The sequence below is a fragment of the Zeus faber genome, assembly GCF_960531495.2.
Source record: "Zeus faber genome assembly, chromosome: 3".
Classification (NCBI taxonomy): domain Eukaryota; kingdom Metazoa; phylum Chordata; class Actinopteri; order Zeiformes; family Zeidae; genus Zeus; species Zeus faber.
The window spans coordinates 7,386,589-7,404,991 of record NC_137190.1 but is presented as its reverse complement, the minus strand read 5'-3'; the positions used below and the strand labels follow the sequence as shown (position 1 = coordinate 7,404,991).

Sequence of the window (18,403 nt, the reverse complement as noted above, 5' to 3'; positions counted from 1 at the left end):
CTGATCAGTAGTTGTATGTGGACACTGTTCTATGCACAGTGTACAGCACTGCTCAGCTATTAAAAAAAAAATCTCTTATTATTCTTGTGCTATGGAATAGATTAGAAATTTTCGAATTATTGCTTTGTACATAAATCAACAAATGGACCCCCAGGAAATACTGAATAAGGCTCAAATTAAACCATCCTCACAGATTGGTCGTTGATTCAGTCCTGTCTTTGTTGGATGGAGCAGTCGAGCGGGCGGAGTCAGCTCTTTTTCCGTGACTCACAACCAAACCGTCAGGAGTCAGGAAATGGGGGGGAAAAACTAAATAGTAAATAGAAGATCTCTTTTTTATTTATTTTTTCCCACAGATGGTGTTTCCTCCGTCACCCGCTGACAAAACAACAAACAAAAAATAGATTCATTGAATTTATCTTGTGTTCAAAAATTGGATGACAACTTCTGCCAAATGCAAAAACAAAAGACAATCATTGTTTGATGATAAGCAAACAGGCGCCGCAGTAGAGCCAAACCAAAATAAAAATTAAAAAAAAGCTCTCCACCAAGTCTTTGTTAGTCTGAAGTAGTTTCTGCTTCTGTACGCCTGGTACGGCTCAGCACGGTATGCTCCAAAACACACACACACACACCACTCTGTTCATTCAGCCGGAGCCAGCGGCGGCATTCTGCAGCTTAGCACCGTTTAGCGTTTCCTCAAAGCCCGGGTTGTTGTCCGGGCCTCAGAACCGTTTCCTGAGCTCTGCCTCCAAATGAGTTTCCTCCGTTCGCTCTTTTCTGCAGCGGGGCGGAGCCAAAAGAGAAGCTGGCGATCCATTCATCCCGATTTGCCGCAACCTCTGCCCTCCTCGCTCGCTCCGGTCTCTCTCCCTCTCTCTCTCTCTCTCTGGACATATCCCATTACATCATCCTTAAATTCAAAGGCTAGGGCGGCGGTTCTCGACCGGTGGGTCCCGGTCCAAAACTGGGTCGCTGGTCCATTTCCCGTGGTCTGCGTGTGTAGTACGTCCACTTCTTCCAAAATTTGTATCGTTTCTGTGTATCGTTTAAGTGTTTTCCAACTGTGGAGTCAACGGGCACAAACGCCCCGGAAGTTCACGCCCGGCATCGCGGGGAAGGTCCCGCCATCATACAGGTGTTGTGAGATGGTGGGACACGCCCTTCCGCATTCAAACTCATCGTGTACGGAAGGAAAGGAACCGGGGAGGAACGCACCATCCGGGGAAAAAAGAAGAAAGGTTCAAATTACACATGATGAATAAATTGGGATTTATTCGTTATGTTTCATTTTTATTTATTCGAGAGAACCGCTTCAGGGTGAACAACCCAAAAAATAAAATCTGCGCGGAGCAACATGATATCAAACGAAAGTTTACCGATAAAACAATGAAGCGAAGGGAGATCCAGGACGAAGACGGCATTTACATTATAAAAAAACACACACAAGAAGAGCGTTTCTGCTTAATAAAGGTTTTATTGGTGTTCACCACATATTATACCTTTTACAATAAATCTATTTTTCCTTTCGGCTTTTTTTTTCTTTTTTTTTTTTTTTCTTCTTTTCTTTTCCAAGAGCGATACAGAAGAATATTGCACTTAAACGAAGGGAGCAACGGAAAGCTATTTAAGCAAAATGGAGCGAAAAACGATCACGATGCTTTCATTACAGCAACAACACAGCCGTGCCCTTCCCCGAAGCAGTCGGTGAGCTTCTTAAACAGGCCTGTACATCTTTTTCTTTCTTTTTTCTTTTTCTTTTTTTTAATGGTATTCACCTAAGCAAGTTTTTTTCCTTTTCAACTATTACAATAACCGAAAATATGACACATGCACATACAAGCGGGTCTCGTCGGAAACCAACAGTCTTAACGTTTACAACGGGATTAAAAGGGGTTTTGAACGCGATATGTTTTGCACGATACGAAAATGATCAAGTGTTTTGCAAGTTTTATATATATATCGTTTTTTTTTCTTTGTTTGTTTTGTTTTCTGAAAGTAAAGAGCGTGTGAAGAGCCAGGAATTCTTGAGGATAAGAGAGGTTGTGACGGTGGGGGCAGAGTCCCTCCACCTGGCAGTCCGCTGTTTGAGTGGTTTATGCTCAATGTGCTCGTGGGGTGATTATGTTTAAACCGGTAATATAACTGTTCAGTGTCTGAACGCGGCGAGTCGCCGGCGAAACCGACGACATTATGATTCCACTCGCGTATTATCGTTTCCGTAATATTGTATCAAAGCCGTTGATTCCGCTGTTTTCTGGGCGGCGCTGGGAGAGCGGTATCAAAAGAGCTCGGAGTGACAGGGACGGTTCATTTCTTCATACTGATCGGGCTTCGCCGTCGTTCAGTCAGAAAAATCCCGCTTGGCCGCCGCTTGGCCGCCGCTTGGCCGCCGCTTGGCCGCCGCTTGGCAGCCGCTTGGCCGCCGCTTGGCCACCGTCTCAGCCCAACCCCCCCCACGTCGATACGGATTGACCACGCGAGGAGGCGTGGGCCGGGTTCCAGCTCGAGCCGACCGTCGAGTCGGGTCCGTGGCCGGGGGGGGGGGGGGGGGGGGGGGGGTTGCGCCGCGGAGCGCGCGGTAACGAAGGCAACCCAGAGGTCGGTGTCCTCTGCGGAGGACGTAAAGGTTATCTGCTTCTACGACATTCAAATGAACGGCGTGGGGTTCGCACGGGCGATGCCCGCTGCTGAAATCAAAGTGCCTGTGGCACTTTTAAAGGTTTTGATCGAGATGAAATTCCGTGATGTGTGATGCAGGAGGTGGCTCCGATTTTTCGGCAAGGACTGCGAATGGTCCGCGGATGGTTCGCAGCTAATTGGTCCAGATATCTTGTTGTGCGGTTTGTTCCAGAGTCGCTATCGGAGCTCGATAAAAATGTGTCCCGTTAGACAATAAAGCATAAAAAAATATAAAACATATCGATATCAAATGAGTTTACATATACCGACTGATTCACAAATGCTGAGTTGTGTTGTGTCACGGAATAGAAATCCAATCGGTCAGGGTGATCGTGAAAATTATGTTTTCTGGTCCCAAAGTTAACCATCAATAAAAGGCCCGTTTTGGACACAAGATTTTCATCACGTTAAAAATTAATAAATACAAAAAAAAAATAAGAAAGAAAAGGAAAAAAAAAAAAAAGGCGCGTTTTACACATTTTTTTCAGCGCAATTAAATCTAATTTGTTCAAATTGTATGACAGGATAACAACAAGCACTTATTATTCGTTCAGTAACTTCAGACACTGGTTGCTCTGTTTATAACAGCTCAGCCCGCGACCCCCGCTTCCTGGACACGTCACAGCCTTCGGAGCTGCGAGATCCCAAAATCAGAAAGGTTGAATCGACGCGTCGGTGCGTCCCGTTCCCGGGCGGTTTCCCTTCGACGGATACCCCTTTCCGGCGCCGTCGCAGCTACGGACGGAACGCGGGACGGCGAGGAAAAAAAATAAAAACAAATAAAACGACGCAAAAAAAAAAAAAAACGCCGACGCCCGCTCCATTTCCCTCAGGACAGAAAGGCACGTGTGGGTGATTCTGACCTCGGCTCTCAAAGCGCCCGGAAAGCGTCTTCCTCAGCTGTATTGCGAAACCTTTTACACCCGACCCATTCAGCTCTCCTCACGGCCACATGTTCCTATTGCTGTAGTGGAATACATTCTTCATTAATTTACAGAGCTTTCACATTTACGTCACGTTGGCAACGAAACAAAAAAAAAGCAAATAAACGACACCAAGTCGATCCTGAACACATATTGAAAGAGTAACTCACGAGATTTTCAATATTACATTCATTTTTTGCCAAATTACTTGATGACATCACGAAGAATAAACGTACGTCATGTCACTTTTTGACGAAGAGACTTTACAACATCAACTTAAAAGTGTGAGCGAACAACTAAGGAAACCCGGTCATCCACAATTCCATCAATTTGGGCAGAGAAGCTGATTTATTTTTGAAAGAGGCTCGTTTTTGTCGCCCGGGTCGGAGCGGGGAGGAACGCGGGGAGGTCGTCGGGTCGGCGAAGCCGGATACGGCGCCACCGAACAGATCACGTTTTCCCGGCGGCGAGAACTCATTTCCACTTTGTGTTTCCCCCGCCTCTCCCGCTGAGCTCCACCTCCCCCTCGCCTCCGGGTTTCACTCTCCCTCGTTCCAGAGCAGAGTTTGGAATAAAAATCTGTGCTCTTTTTGTTGCAAAGTTGCATAGTGCAGGTTAAGGTCGTTTTGGCCAAATAAACAACACAACATTCCCCTTGAACACATTTGAAGTGTTGACAGGTGTGTTGCAGACATTTATCCGTTTTTTTGTTCCGGATCCGGAGTCCTATTTTTTTTTAATTATTTGAACTTGAATGCATTCCTTACTGTCCCGTTGTCCTTAAACGACCAAAACATATATCACTTAAATGGCATTGAAAGAAAATACGGCTAAGACTAAATGGACGATGAGATTGTGTGAATCTCAACTGTTTTTCCCTTCATTCAACATGACTCACAGGGACGCCATTTTCTAAAGGATGTACCACTCTCTGCAGCAAATATATTCAAAATACTCATCGAATCGACTTCCGGATGCTACTCGGAACGTTATCTACGTCACTATGTCGATAGTAGGCACAAAGTTTAACGACTGGATTTGTTTCGGATGACAAACATAATAAAAAATTGATTGAGCACAATCAGTGACCCAAATATTATGTTGAAAGTCGTGTGTGATGACAAACTTGTGCTTTGATTTAGGCCAGTTTGAAGACAACGATCATCTTATACATCACGCATATACTGTATAGTACCGCACTGTATGGTATGTCCAAATATCTTTTTTGGGATATTTGTTCAAAATATATAACTTTTGTCATGTCAGGATAAGACTCGCACGATGTTCCTCTGCACAGGGCTGATCATCTCTGTTTATCATGGAGGTTTGTGAGGAATTGTCTCGGCCACTGGATGCAGGTGTCATGAGGAGCAAGGAAAAATGGAATTCTCACTGTCACAGGGTGATGACGATGGTTTTGGCGCCGGAACTTGTGTGTTAGAAGAGCAACCTTGTAATCCAAATAGTCACAAGAAGACAATATTTAAATAAAGATCTCGTAAAAAGCGAGTAGATTGGTAGTCGGTTCTGTGTCGGCTTTAGGCTCTAATAAGTTCGCCAAGGTCCAAAGCAGAGACAGATCCGCCAAGCAGGCATTGAAAAGGAGCAATTAAAAACAGATGTGGAGAGAGAGAGAGAGAGAGAAAGAGAGAGAGAGAAAGCGAGCGAGAGAGAGAGAGAGAGAGAGAGAGTCAAGGGGGGTCGGGTGGGTGCGGTCTTAGAACTCTATCTTGCAAGCTGGAAACGACTCATCCTGCATGACCACCGTGCTGCTGGAGGCCAGGACCATGATGTTGAGCTCCTGCTGCCTCTCGTGGGTCTGCTGGTACCAGTCACGGGTCACCTCTGTGTCATGGGTGGGGATCAACGTCACCTGAGGAGGAAGACGGCGGGAAGGACAGAGGTCAGGGGCCGGAGGAAAGAAAGGGGTGCAAAGAGCTCCACATACTGTAGGTAGCAAGGATAATAGAACAGAATATAAATTTCAATCGCCGAAGCTATAAAATGAAAATGATCCCAAAATAGAAAGCATCGGAGAGGCTTGGCTCATGGAGGTTCATTGTCAGAGATCAAACTCCTTTTTATCTATCGCCTCTAAGATAAGACGCTTCTGAAACATTACCTGTAAGTTTGAGCCCCACTGGGCCTTGCCCTCCAGTAGTGCGTCCAGGACACCGCGGCTCGGCTCCCCGCTCCCTGCGTCACCACTCCCTGCGTCGTTCCCGCTCACTACATAGTACGCAGAACGAACGCGCTTGAAGAACTCCTGGTCTACGTTCTTGGCACTGCAGTGGTTGGGGATGTAGGCCAAATCCACGTAAATGGGAAGACCAGCGGCAGTGGCTGACTTCTGAGAGCCTATTTCGGAAGAGAAAGGACAGACAAGGGTCCACGATTTGACTCAACACCAATAAACACCATCCTATGCAAAGTTTACCACAAAGGAAATGTTTCTCCTTTTTACTATTAAATGTCAAAGCTGGCTAGAAACATTTCGTCAACCTAAGATAAGCTTGTGTTCTACTGACCAGAACTGCTCTTGACACCGTTGGTCAGTCCTTTTCCTGGGTTGTAGCTGGACCTTGAGACTTCATCATCCCTGGATCCTTGTCCGTCAGAGAGACGAGACATTCTGGAGCTCTTGTCCCCCTCTTTCTTCTTAAGTGATGCACTGCGGGGCGATGAAGTCTGTTTGACGGGCATGGGAGACTTCTTGCGTCTGGCCGGGGAGGCCGACTTGGTTTTCCCAGATGTCTTCTTTAGGGCTTTTGGTTTCACCTCCTTCTTCGTTGGGCCCTGACTCTGGCCATTCTCCAGAGAGTCTGGGTCAACCATGCAAACATCTGGGTGAGGGGGATGTGGGTAAGGGTCCATTAAAGGGGTAGGAGGGGGATCGCGGCTACTCACGCAGGAAGAGTGATGGCTGCCTCCCCCCACAGCAGTTAATTTATCTACAGGCATGAAGTCTGCATCTTCGTCTGAGTCCATGTTTCCATCTCCGGTGACGGAAGGATATTCTTCAGTGCCTGGGGGTACATCTGAATCTGACTGAGAGGCCAAAGACTCACTGACGGAGGTTGGCGGGGTGTCCTCGGTAGCCAGTGCCAACCCAACTGACATTCCACCAGGCTGATGCAGAGAGCCGCCATCCCTGCTCTGTGACTGATGGTGGGGCTGCTTGTGGGCCCTTTCCTTGACTGACAGGTCATGCTCAATGCCCTCTTGTGATTGGTCACTCCTGCATCCCTGTTCCTCATCCTCCTCTTCACTTGACAGCTGCTCCATGCAGGGGTTAATGAAGGACGGTGAGAGGTCCCCTTTGCGTTGCCTGTGCTCAGAGGAGGAGTTACCTGGGGAGGTGTGGCTGGTATAAGAGGCAGTGGCTCCCATTTGTGCATGAGCAGTGATGTCCTGGTCACTGTCCTCCTCCTCCTCATTGTCTTCATCATCATCATCATCTCTCCCTCCTTGGCTACACTCCTCTGTGTAGAATGGGGACCGGAATGGCTGGTCAGTGGAGGAGAGAGAGAGAGGGCGGGCAGGGCGCTCCGGTTCCATCTCACACTCCTCTTCAAATTCTTCCTCGTGGCGATAATGTGGTGGAGAGTCTCCAGGAACCATTCCCATTTTCGGCTTAGGAATCTCCCATTCGTAGGTGCTTTTGTAACCGGCTTCCTGTCTTGGCTCAGTCATTGGGAGGCCTGAGGCTACACCACTACCGGCTGCAACACCAGATATGATGGGGGAGGTCATGCTGACTTCCGTTGGGCCATTGGCTGTGTCTGACTTGCTTTGATTGAGAGACTGGGGAATGTATGAGCTGAGAACATCAGGCAGTGTGCCATCTGTCTTTGCGGTAGGGAAAGAAGCACTTGGTTTGTCAGAGAATGAGAGCCTACTCGCCAGTTCACTGGAGGAAGACCTCTGTGTGATCTCACGCACATACGTGTCCTCATCCTCTTCCTCGCTGCTGTCAGACTCTTCAAAATAATGTTTGGCTGCCGTGTCTAGGCGTGGGGAGGAAGTGACACCGAAAAGAGCTGCGCTGACTGATTCCTTTTCCTTGGAAGTTGGTGAGGGCTGTGAGAAAGGTCCAGCTGAGGCCCCAAAGCCACTAGCTGTTTCAAGCTTGGAGCCTTCTGACCACTCAGGTTTATAGAAGCAATCAGACTGAGGGCCCTTGTCCATGAATCCACTTAGAGAAGATGTGTGCTCATTTTTATCATCAGCCAAGACATCAGAAGAGAGTGAAGAGAAGGCCTTGACCTCCTCAAATGGGCTGAGGGGTGAGAAGCGAGCTTGACTAGGGGTAGACACAGAAGTCATGGTGATGGCTGTGGTGGCATTGACCTGTTTCTCAGACACTTCCAGATACTCATCTTTTGCACCTCCAGAACTGGACATGGGAGAGTCCATGCCTGGCGAGTGTTCTTTAAAGGTGGAGTACTCAAACAGAGGTTCAGCAGTGGCAGGTGTCTCCACATCCTCTCCAAACTGGCGGCTGGTGGAGAGGGACCCTGAAGTGGAGGATGAATAGCTGTAAGCAGAAGAGGAGGAATAAGCTGGAGCAGCAGTAGTGGTGTACTGGAAGCTGGTATCCAGCGTTCTTTTGCTCAGTAGTTCTGGTGTCTTTTGCTTATCAAACTCAGAATCTGTAATCTCATTCTGGTAATAGTCATCTTCTGTTGATTTCAGAGAGAAAGTCTTATCTTTGTCTTTGTCATGACTTGATAAGGATGAGTCTTTTTCTCTAAATCCATATGAATAGTCAAACCCAGAAGAGGAGACAGAGAAGCCTGTTGCTCCCATATCTGTAGGCTTCCCAATGGGGGATGGGGAAGCTGCCTCAGCCTCCCCTCCAGCCTTTGCATGGGGGCTGGCACTGCTTTCTGTGGTGCATGGCTTGCTCTGACTGTCGTAGCCATAGCCGGCCATAGAAATCATAAACTCAGGCTGGGTAGCACCGAACATTTGGCTGATTGGGCTTTTTACTTCCTTCTCAGATTTCTCTTTGGCCCCTTTCTCAATATCTGAATCACTGGCGACCTCATCATCTTCGTCTTCTTCTTCGTCGTCATCATCATCCTCATCATCGTCATCATCAATGACTACGTCATCATCATAGTCCTCCTCATCCCTTGCTGTTAGTTTTCTCATATCAACCTCTAAAGACGCACCTTTCTCATAGTAGCTTGTAGGAGAGGATTTGTCGGCCTCTAATGCTGTCATTGTGGGATATGTTTGGGATGTCACACTGTCAGAGTGATCTTTGAAAGGGTAGTCTTTTGTTGATGATAAGGAAGTGGAAGAAGCCTCTGGCCTCTCAGCCATGGATGGAAAATAGGTTTCTCTGCTATATTCATATCCATCCTGTCCTTTCTCTTTCTTTTCAAAAGTTGGTGCACTTGAAGGGCTCCTGGCATCAAGGCTCAATGATTTAGAGGAATCTTTTCCGTAAGAGTTGGTAAATTCTTCGTCCTCGAACAGCTTGTGTGAGGCTGTTGAGAAAGAGGGGGAGACATAGGAAGCAGTGGAGGAAGCAGGGGAGACGCACTTATTTGAATGCATCTCGCCTTTTACTGCATCTCTCTCCATCTTATCTGAGTACTCCTGTTGATATGAATCCACTGAGTCCACTGAGCTTGGTTTACTATCATAAATGTCACTATAAGAAAATGTTTTGCCATGCACATAGGGTGTATCCTGCCTCATTTCTCTTTCTGGCCCCTTTTCTTTGCTCTCCCTTTCTGGGAAATTATACAGGCTGAAATGAACACTTTTTTCAGGCTCTTTAAATTCCACATGGTCAGCTTTCTCCTCCTTGTCTTTGGAGACTGTTTTGAATTGATCCACTGACGAGGGCTGAGATCCTAGCCCACTTGGTAAATCGTCCTCTTCATCTTCCTCTTCTTCCTCATCTGAATACATCGCTTGGGTTTTAGGTTTCAAGTCTGTGTAACCAGAGACATGTGTACTTTCTGATGGTTTGACCTGTGTATCCTGGGAATACTTAGATGATAGGTTGTCTTCCTTTACCAAACTATCTTTTTCCTCCTTAGGAGACTTTTCGTCACAAAGGAAGTCATCATCTAGGAAGCTTCCCTCCTTCTCTTCCATGAACCTAGCCTTAACAGCGGGTTTCAGGTCCTTTTTGACATAATAATCATCTACTTCCTCATCATCCTCTGATTCTTCAGATCCTTCAAATGTTGTCTGGTCACCCGGCAGGCCAATGAAGGCACTTTTGTCTGAAATAGTGACTGATTTTTCTGTGTTCTGGGCGTCGGCTTTCAATTTGCTCATCGTGTCATCTTTTTCTTCTGTCTTGTCTTTTTCCTCGGTTGGAGAGTAACCACTGCTGGTGGGAATCGACTGAGTGGGAGATGCAAGTTTCATTGTGCTGTCATCTGGACTGAGACATCTCTCCTCGCTCTCCTGCATGAACCCAGACTCTAACCCAGGGGAGAAAGATGGAGGGGGAGAAGGTAGCTTCTTTTCATCTACAATCTTTGGCTCCTCTTTGCTAAAGAGGTTTCGCTTGGTTTCATCAGTATGAATGGCTGAGGACACTGTGGCAGTAAAGGGAGGTGAAGACATGGTCGCTGGAGGAGATCTCTCCTTCTCTTGGAGCATCAAAGAGGTGGCCTGTTCATAGCCTTCTTGCAGTTTGCCCAAAGGAATGTCAACATTGGGAGTCTGGTCCTCATCCTCATCTTCATCATCCTCTTCCTCTTCGTGGACTGGTTTGATCTTTGTAACAGCCTCCATCTCGGGAACAATGGGCTGGTACTCCTCAGATGGCGGTGACTTGAAACATTTGTCTTCCTCCAAAGAGGAAGTTGGGGAGATTGTTCCGGCTGAGTGGAGATATTCTTTCCCATGGGTTGCTTCTGTGCGGGAGGGAATGCTGTTGATGGTATCCAGTAGAAGAGAGCTCCTTCCAGTCTCCTCAGTCCGTGGGGCTGTCACTGATGCTATGGACTGGTCCTCTGCCATAGATGTTGCAAAGGAGGACAGTTTATCATACTCTGTGATGGACGTGGCAGAGGAGATGTGCTCTTCCTCCGCTAGGGGAGCAGCAATTATGGTGGGGTAACCAGCAAGTACCGTGTCATGACCTCCAATGAAACCTTTGGGTTTGAGATCTGCCATGTCAGAGACAGCAGATGTCTTCATTTCCTTTATGCCGTGCATTGAGTCAAAGGTGCCTGGGACATCGGGCACAGAGATATCATAGGTGCCCACATCATAGCGCAGTTGAGGGATCCTTTCCTCCGTCTCTTCGTGAATCTCCTCATCAGAGATGGTCTGTTCTGTCTCCGAGTAACCAGGGATGGTCTCATCTTGGATGTAGGAGAATTGTTCAGAGGCAGAAGTTGCTGCAACCTTCTCAGATGTGGCTGTGGTTGGGAGGGTTTTCGTATCAGTTGGCTTGGGGTCCCATTCTTTTCCAGATTTGTCCTTCCTTGCCTCCTCTGTTTTGTATTTTAACTCCTCATCATCTTCTGTTCCCTCTAAGTCAGCTTTTTCAATCACATCACCCTCCTCCTCCGAGCTGTCGCTTTTCTTAGATGCGTCTTTGATATCAGCCTTTGTGGAGTATTTCTCATATTTCTCCATTTTCTCCTGCTCGTACTTCCTATCAAAGCCAATGCTTTCTTCCTTCTGTACGATGTCTGCGATGTGTTGTGATGCATCCTTATCTTTGCTGTCTTCTCTCTCTTTTATTGGGGTTGTAGGCAAGGGAGCGATCTCAGTGTGTTTGGATGGAATTTTCTCATCGGGGCAGGCCGTGGAATGAAGCTTAGTATCAGTGCAATCTGTATGCCCAGACAACACATCATTTTGAATGGGCTCACTCATAAACTGAGCCAGCTCATCTCGTTTTAGAGCCTCAAAGTCCTCAGTGAGATCCTCAGGAGAGGACAAAATGGACCTGTCTGCCAAGACTGTTGCCGGTGTATCTTCAGGTGACTTTTTGGGAACGGGCTTTTTCTCTTCGGTTTTCTCTTTTACAGCATTGTTTTTATCCGTCTTAGGCTTTGCCTGAGTCTTGGCTTTGTGCAAAGTTTTTCTCACCTCTGGGGTGAGTGGCTTCAGGTCAGGTTTGGTGATTTTTCTCAGCTCTGGCTTGTTTGGGTCTTTCTTCTTATCGTCCTTGCCTTTGCTTTCTTTTTTCTCCTCTTTTTTCAAGATATTCTCCCTTTTGACCTCGCGTTTCTCTTTCTTGATTTCTTTCTTTTCTTTGTCCTTTTTCTCGTCCATCTTGGGAGCTTTTTCCTTCTTGACAGTTTTTTCCTTGGACACTTTCTTGTTCTCTAGTTTTGCGACTTGAGGGGCCACCTCACTGTTTTTTTGCTGTTTAGTGGCTTTTGCACTGTCACTTTTGAGTTTCTTTTCTTTCTTTTCTACTTTATTTTCTTGAGTCTGTTCACTCGTTGACTCCTCATCCTGCCCACTGGCTTCTTTCTTGCTCGTCTTAGCATGTGGTTTGGGGGATGATTTAAGACTTTCTTTGCTATCAGTCCTTGACCTAATTTTGGTTTGTTTAATGACAGGGGGTGGTGCACCCGAGGATATGTCTTTCTGGGTAGCCACCGGATATCGCAGGAAGTCAAGGTGTTTCAGTTTCTCAAGGCCCTCAAAGATTTTATTCTGCGGTGCATTACCAGGGAACAGCACCCTGACTATCTTCTCCGTAGGACTGTGAGGAATCCAAACAATTAGGGCCGTAACAGATGTTAAATACGGGACGGATATTTCTCCCTCTTTTCCATTGGACATTGTGATGCCCGTCTTGGCTTTGCTGTTCCCAGCCCATTTCTGCATTAAAAACTGCATTTCTTTGCTCTCTTTAACTGGATTAAGAACATACATGTCTAACTTTCCAACACCGAGTTTGTGGAAAAGTGTGATCGGTTCAATGGTGTTACTGACAACCCTAAAAAGAGGTTCTGGCTTGATACCAAGCTTATTGAGGTACTGCAGTGTAAGGGATGCCTCCTCAATGCTTTTCTTTACCTTCAGAGCAGATTCAGGTGTCCGCAGCTTCTCTGGGACATTAAAAAACACAACCCCAAGCTCGGGAGAAATTTGATTCTTCATCCAGTCACCATAGTTGTTGGGACCAGATTCCTGGGTCCGCTCCTCTTCCTGTTCAGCAATCTTCCTCTGAAACAGCCCATTGATGCCGGGGAGGTTGTCCGCCCCAATATGGGTGAGCAGAACAGAGTCTATCCTGTCCAGGTGTCGAACAAGCTTCCAGAAGCAGGACTTCCGCTCAGACCCTCCATCGACCAGGATGTTGAATCCATTAACAGCAAACAGAGCAGAGTCCCCCCTCCCGCCTGGAAAAATGTAGCAGCAGGGCTTAGAGAGCTTTAGAAAGCCTCCAGAAGTTGGAGGCTCCAAAAGGTCAAAGGGCAAGGGAATGTCCACGGTCTCTGCCACATATTCTGTAAACTCGGCGACTCCGTCCATGTCGGGATGTAAGGATTCAGAGTTCAGACGGTATTCCAGCAGATTCTGGAGCAACTGCGGCTCTTGGCTGTGCCCCAAGGAGCACCAGCCCCCGTCTCCCTGGCAGGAAACTGTCAGCCTTGGTAGCTGCTCTGAAGATGCCCTGGAATGGATCTCAACCACCTAGGACAACCACCACAGAGAGAGGAAAAAAAACAACAAGAATCCAACTAAGAGAGGGACGTTATCTAAGATGGACAATTATATGTATATGATGTATAAATTGTGAGTTTTCACATTCCGGTACACTGCAATACCAACATTGTGTGTATTTTCACATTTGTCACTGTGCAAGACTTACTTGAGGATCACACACAATATCAGAGAAGTGTTTCCAGGTGAAGGCACCACCTTGCAGCAGGAGGTCGCCTCCCTGCTCAGAGCTCTGGCCACTCAGCACCAGCAACTTGTGCCCAGCAGAGTCAGACAGCAAAGAACGGACCTGGGTAGATTATATGAGGAAACACAACCGCTGTGAGGATGAGTATTGAACATCATTAAAAACAAATTTCCATGGTTCACCATCAAAATAAAATGTGTAACTGAGGATCTAAACGATCTGCATCATGACTGAATAAAATGAATCAAAATGAAGGTCAACACAGTCAGAATTTCCTCAGTGGAATAAAAATAACCTTCGTTTGATAAATTATGAATCACACATCTATCCTAGTGCTATGAGTGTCATGCGCACTAAAAGAGAAAATGGAATGAAAATGAAATAATCTAGAAATATTTGGTCAATAGTTGTCCATTTAGTTAAGTAGAAATATTTTCAATTTCTTTTTTTTTAATTAAAAAAAAAAAAAAAAAAAAAAAAGACCCAAAGCGTCATTTGCTGACCAGCCTTAGATGTGGTGGCACCGGACAAAGCAAAGAACAAAGACGACGTGCTGCTGAAGTATTTTGAAGTGTCCCCGACCGCGCGTTACCTCACACAGCTGTCATTAAAAAACAAGTAAGACATTCGCCGTGGTTAAAGGACGGGGGGTGGGGGGGGGGGCACCGGGTGCTGTCTCGGCTCATCCCGGTGTGACTCACCTCTGAAGCGGTGGTGTCCTCTGCAGGGTTCACCAGCACCACGGTCTCAAGGACAGCGCTTTTGTACTGGAGGACTCGTTGGCCTGCGAACACACAGGAGAAGAAGCTGCATGAATCCAACGGCATTGTGTGTTCCAGCATTACAACCGATGCTACGTATTTGCAACGCTGAGGATCGAGGTTAGGTTAAATAAATGAGGTTGCATCTGGCTGTATGGGACGTAACGGCAGTAAGGGCAGCCGTAATGCAAGACATGCTTTGATAAAGGAATAACAAGCACGGGCTCCTTCATAATAATATAGAAGCAGGTCTATCTGTCCACCACGACGAGGCTGCACACTCAGCCTCGCGTAAGCCTCCTAACCCACCCCACTCCTCTGCCCCCTTGGCCACCTTATTTCTCCGCCAACAATAACCAAAGCATTCTGATGAGTTTAATCCCCTGAATGCACTCTCTTCCCATACAATTACATCAGTCATGCCAAAAACCCCTCAGCCACAAGCCTCATTGGCTGTTGCCATGGGGACGCCTATCTGGCTGTTGCCGCCAGTTGAGTTACACTGACCCAGACTTTGCTAAGGGAGACGCATTGCAGCATTTCTGATGGAGGGAGGGGAGTGGAAGAGAAAAAAATGAGAGAGCAATAGAGAGAGAGAGAGAGAGAGAGAGAGTGAGGAGACTTGTGCTGCATGAGAAAATGCACCCATAGGAGGTGACGGCAAGTGCCAAGGCAACAGCAGCAAGATAAGCATGCAGTCGCTTCCCCAGGGAATCTATTTTTGGCACAAAAGATCTAATCTGTATTTAGCAAGAAGGACCGCTCCAAAATCGGCCGGGGGGATGATGAGTAGCGCTGAGCGATATATTGTTATACTGTAGTATCACTATTGGGATATGAGATTAGAAACTGGGATTTCGCCTCGCACAATATTTTGATATAGCGTGAATGTTGCCTGCTCCTGGTCACAAGCGCAGCAATACGGTAAAACCAATATGCATACTTGGAGGGAGAAGGAAAAGCGTATTTTAACATCGTCACGTGAAATTGTGATGTCCCTTTTGACGACGTCTCCCAGCGATGTGTTCCTCTGACGTCCCTGCACTGCTGAGCGACAGCGGCAAGGGCACCGTGGTTAATAATTTGGGCCCAGGCGAGGAACCCGCACGCCATTCTATCCGGAGGTTAAATGTAAGGTCAATACGTGTACTTTGCACGCATAAACAAGGCGGGGGGAAATCCGCGGGGGCGCGGCCATGGTCCCACATGCTAATAGCTTTTCCAGCATCTGACGGCCAACAAGCCCGATACATGAGGCGATTTGTGCAGGCTGATGGTAAAATTAGAATCAGCGGCAGAATTAAACACAGCCCGGCCTGGTTTCATGATGATACGGCCTCTTCTGACGTGGGTGAACAGTTTAGATATGCAGAGTGGTTGAGCGAGAAAATAGAGTAGAAAGACTTGATTTAAACCCAAGAGACTCCACGGGGGGGGGGCACAGCCCAGCATGCCCGAGGTACGTCGTTTCAACTGTAAAGTTGTTCTAGGAGTCAAAACAACCGTCTCATAGTAGACTATATCCTGTTTTGATTATTGGCCTGCAGTTGACCGGAGGCGAGTAGAACAAACATGATACTGATATTGATTATGATATTAAGAGCCCTCTGCCTCTCTTTTACTTCTCTCCAAGTGTTATGAAATCCGCCAGATTTCCCTTGTGCAGGGGGATAAATGGAATTGACCGAGCGGCGCATTTTTTAAAATTTATTTTTTATTTTTTAGATGCAATGAAGCTGTGTTACACAACTGAAATGAGAACCTTCAAATGTTTTTTCTCTATGACCTTCAGCAGCTTACAGCATGTCTCACCCGCTCTGCGAGATCCGCTCCTTGACATAGAGTAAAGTCATAAAAAAATAATAATTGCTCTTGAGTCACGTTCAAAGCCACTGTATAAGTGCTCTGGTTTGGAATGTCACACCCTCTATTTTCCAAATTCTGAAAGGAATAACGGTAAATAAATAACATCATATACACGACAGAAATCCAAAGGCTATTTCAACGTGTTTTGTGTGTGCACACGGTCAAATTATCAGCCCATCCCCAAAGCAGGTGTGTTTGTTTCCTTTAACAAACTCAGGAGACTGAATGTGAGTCAGTCCTGGCTGCACCCGCTTTAAACCTGCTTCATCGGGCGCACTGATTAAGCTTGAGTTGAGAATGAAAGCAAAAAAATCTTTGGGAAACGGGAAAGGAAATCAACTGGCAACCCTAGAGCAGCAGCGCATTGGGTCTCACAGGCAGCGCACACAGCTGATAAGTGGGATGGATGACTAGTTATGTGTCAATAATATAGTTCTGAATGTGGCTGCATTTAGGATCTCATTTTTACGTTTTCCTTTTTTACTCGTTTTTTATTTGTAAAGCTAGCGTTTCAGACGCCGGAGGGTGCACTTCCCGTCATTTCACAGGAGCTAGGCTAGCCGAACCCCTCTGCAGCCATGCATTGGGCTAACTCAGTTAGCATGCTGCCCGTCGCTCGCTCTGGACGCACAGGGATGAAATTGGTATAGATTTTTTTCGTCTTAATCCTGAATCCTGAATCATCAAGACTGACAAAAAGCCAATTTCCCCAAATCACTGGAATGACCCTTTAAGCTTGTGCTGGCGTGTAAGGTTGCTGAACAGCACAGCTGGGGGGAGGAGCACTGGGAGTTCCCGTATGGAAAAATATAGTTATTCTATTATAGTCTGCATATTCTATTCTACATATAATATATATTGTATTGTATTCTATTATATCAAATTCACTATTAGTGGTATAATTGAGACTGTGACTGTCCCGGTGGCTCAGTGAGATACAGGATGAACAGCGCATTGTGTTTTTGATGTTTTCAGATTTAAAGCCAACCTCCATCAACTGGAGGTTGGCGTCACTCTTTTTTTTTTTTTTTTTTTTTTTTTTTCCCTCACACTTCCAGACCCAGTTTCTCACGCGGCAGGTAACACTGGGGGGAAATGAAGCATTCCACACTGCATAGCTTTATCACGCCCCTCTCGTTACCTCTTTACTTGCATCTCAACTCTAAGCAGAGCTACCGTTCGTCCCTGCAACGCCCCGAACGTCATGGAACGTAAACCCAATTACACAGCAACGATCACCATTAAAACAAATCACATATCCTGCGCTTGCAATGCTCTGCTCCCTGTCTTCTCCCAAAAGGGCGTCGACGCAGGGATTTACAACCGCAGTGTAAATCATTGGCCGTGGGCACGATCGCTCCTGTAATGGAGCTGGACGTACGCTGCCGTGCTGCGCAGAGTTTCTCACAGTGTTAAGTGTTTTTTTCGAGACGTTGTGGAATGAAGCGAAAAGCGGCGAGAGGCAGCGCACTCCTCCAGTGGCGGGGGCGTCTGGAGGAGATTTACAGTCACTGACTCACCGCTCGGCGCGCTCGCACGGTGGAATTTCCCCGCCCCCCACCCACTTTTTAGGTGGCCAAAGCCCGATGACTCGTGGTGTCACCTGAGGCCAAGAGGAGCGTGGGATCAGGGCACGGGCGGGGCGCGCCCTCGGGCCGTGTCTCATACGTGCTGTTCTGACCGCCCTACACTCCTCTATGACGTGCCCACCAACCCGGCGCTGGCTGACCGCAGTTGGCCTGACGCGGAAAGCAAAAAATTGCTCAAGGCTGTTTCGGCAATTCTGAAAGTTAGATGGTGGAAGGCCGATGATAGAAATGGTAAAAAATAAAAATAAAAAAATAAAAATAGCCATGAATACTAGCATGACCTAAAAAAACATATTATCCAGTATATTCTGTGAGAGAAGGACGTAGTTGACTGTGTTTTGTTGAAAAAGTTAATCACAAATTTGGATGATTTATCCTACACGGAATATATCGTATCCTCTCTCTCTCTCACTCTCACTCTCACTCTCTCTCTCTCTCTCTCTCTCTCTCTCTCGCCCTCTCTCTCCTAATAACAGGTTGGAGGTCTCACCAGGGCAGTTAGACACAGTAGGGAACAGTGAACCCCATGCATAACAAAGAGGAATTATTCATAATTACTAATGCATTATTTTCCTAAACATCGTGTGAAAACAAGATACGGAAAAACCAAATGTTTGACCAATGAAACCCTGTCCTCAGGGAGTGCGTCGTCACCCGGCGCGATTTGTTTTTCATCTTACTCACTTCCTTTTTTCCTCCTCACTTGTTTTCATCTCATTTGAA

The 18,403-nt window shown here is 46.7% G+C and overlaps 1 protein-coding gene across 1 annotated transcript in view; it reads right to left on the bottom strand.

Moving 5' to 3' along the window:
* Nucleotides 1-5,322: 5,322 nt before the first annotated feature.
* Nucleotides 5,323-18,403, bottom strand: part of map1aa (microtubule-associated protein 1Aa) — a gene marked incomplete at both ends in the record, with an annotated part of 28,272 nt that continues 15,191 nt past the window's right edge. The window contains 7 exon segments of the mRNA XM_079997970.1: nt 5,323-5,478; nt 5,728-5,963; nt 6,130-6,131; nt 6,133-8,827; nt 9,485-13,247; nt 13,426-13,566; nt 14,166-14,248. Coding sequence (XP_079854096.1) covers nt 5,323-5,478; nt 5,728-5,963; nt 6,130-6,131; nt 6,133-8,827; nt 9,485-13,247; nt 13,426-13,566; nt 14,166-14,248 — 7,076 coding nt within the window.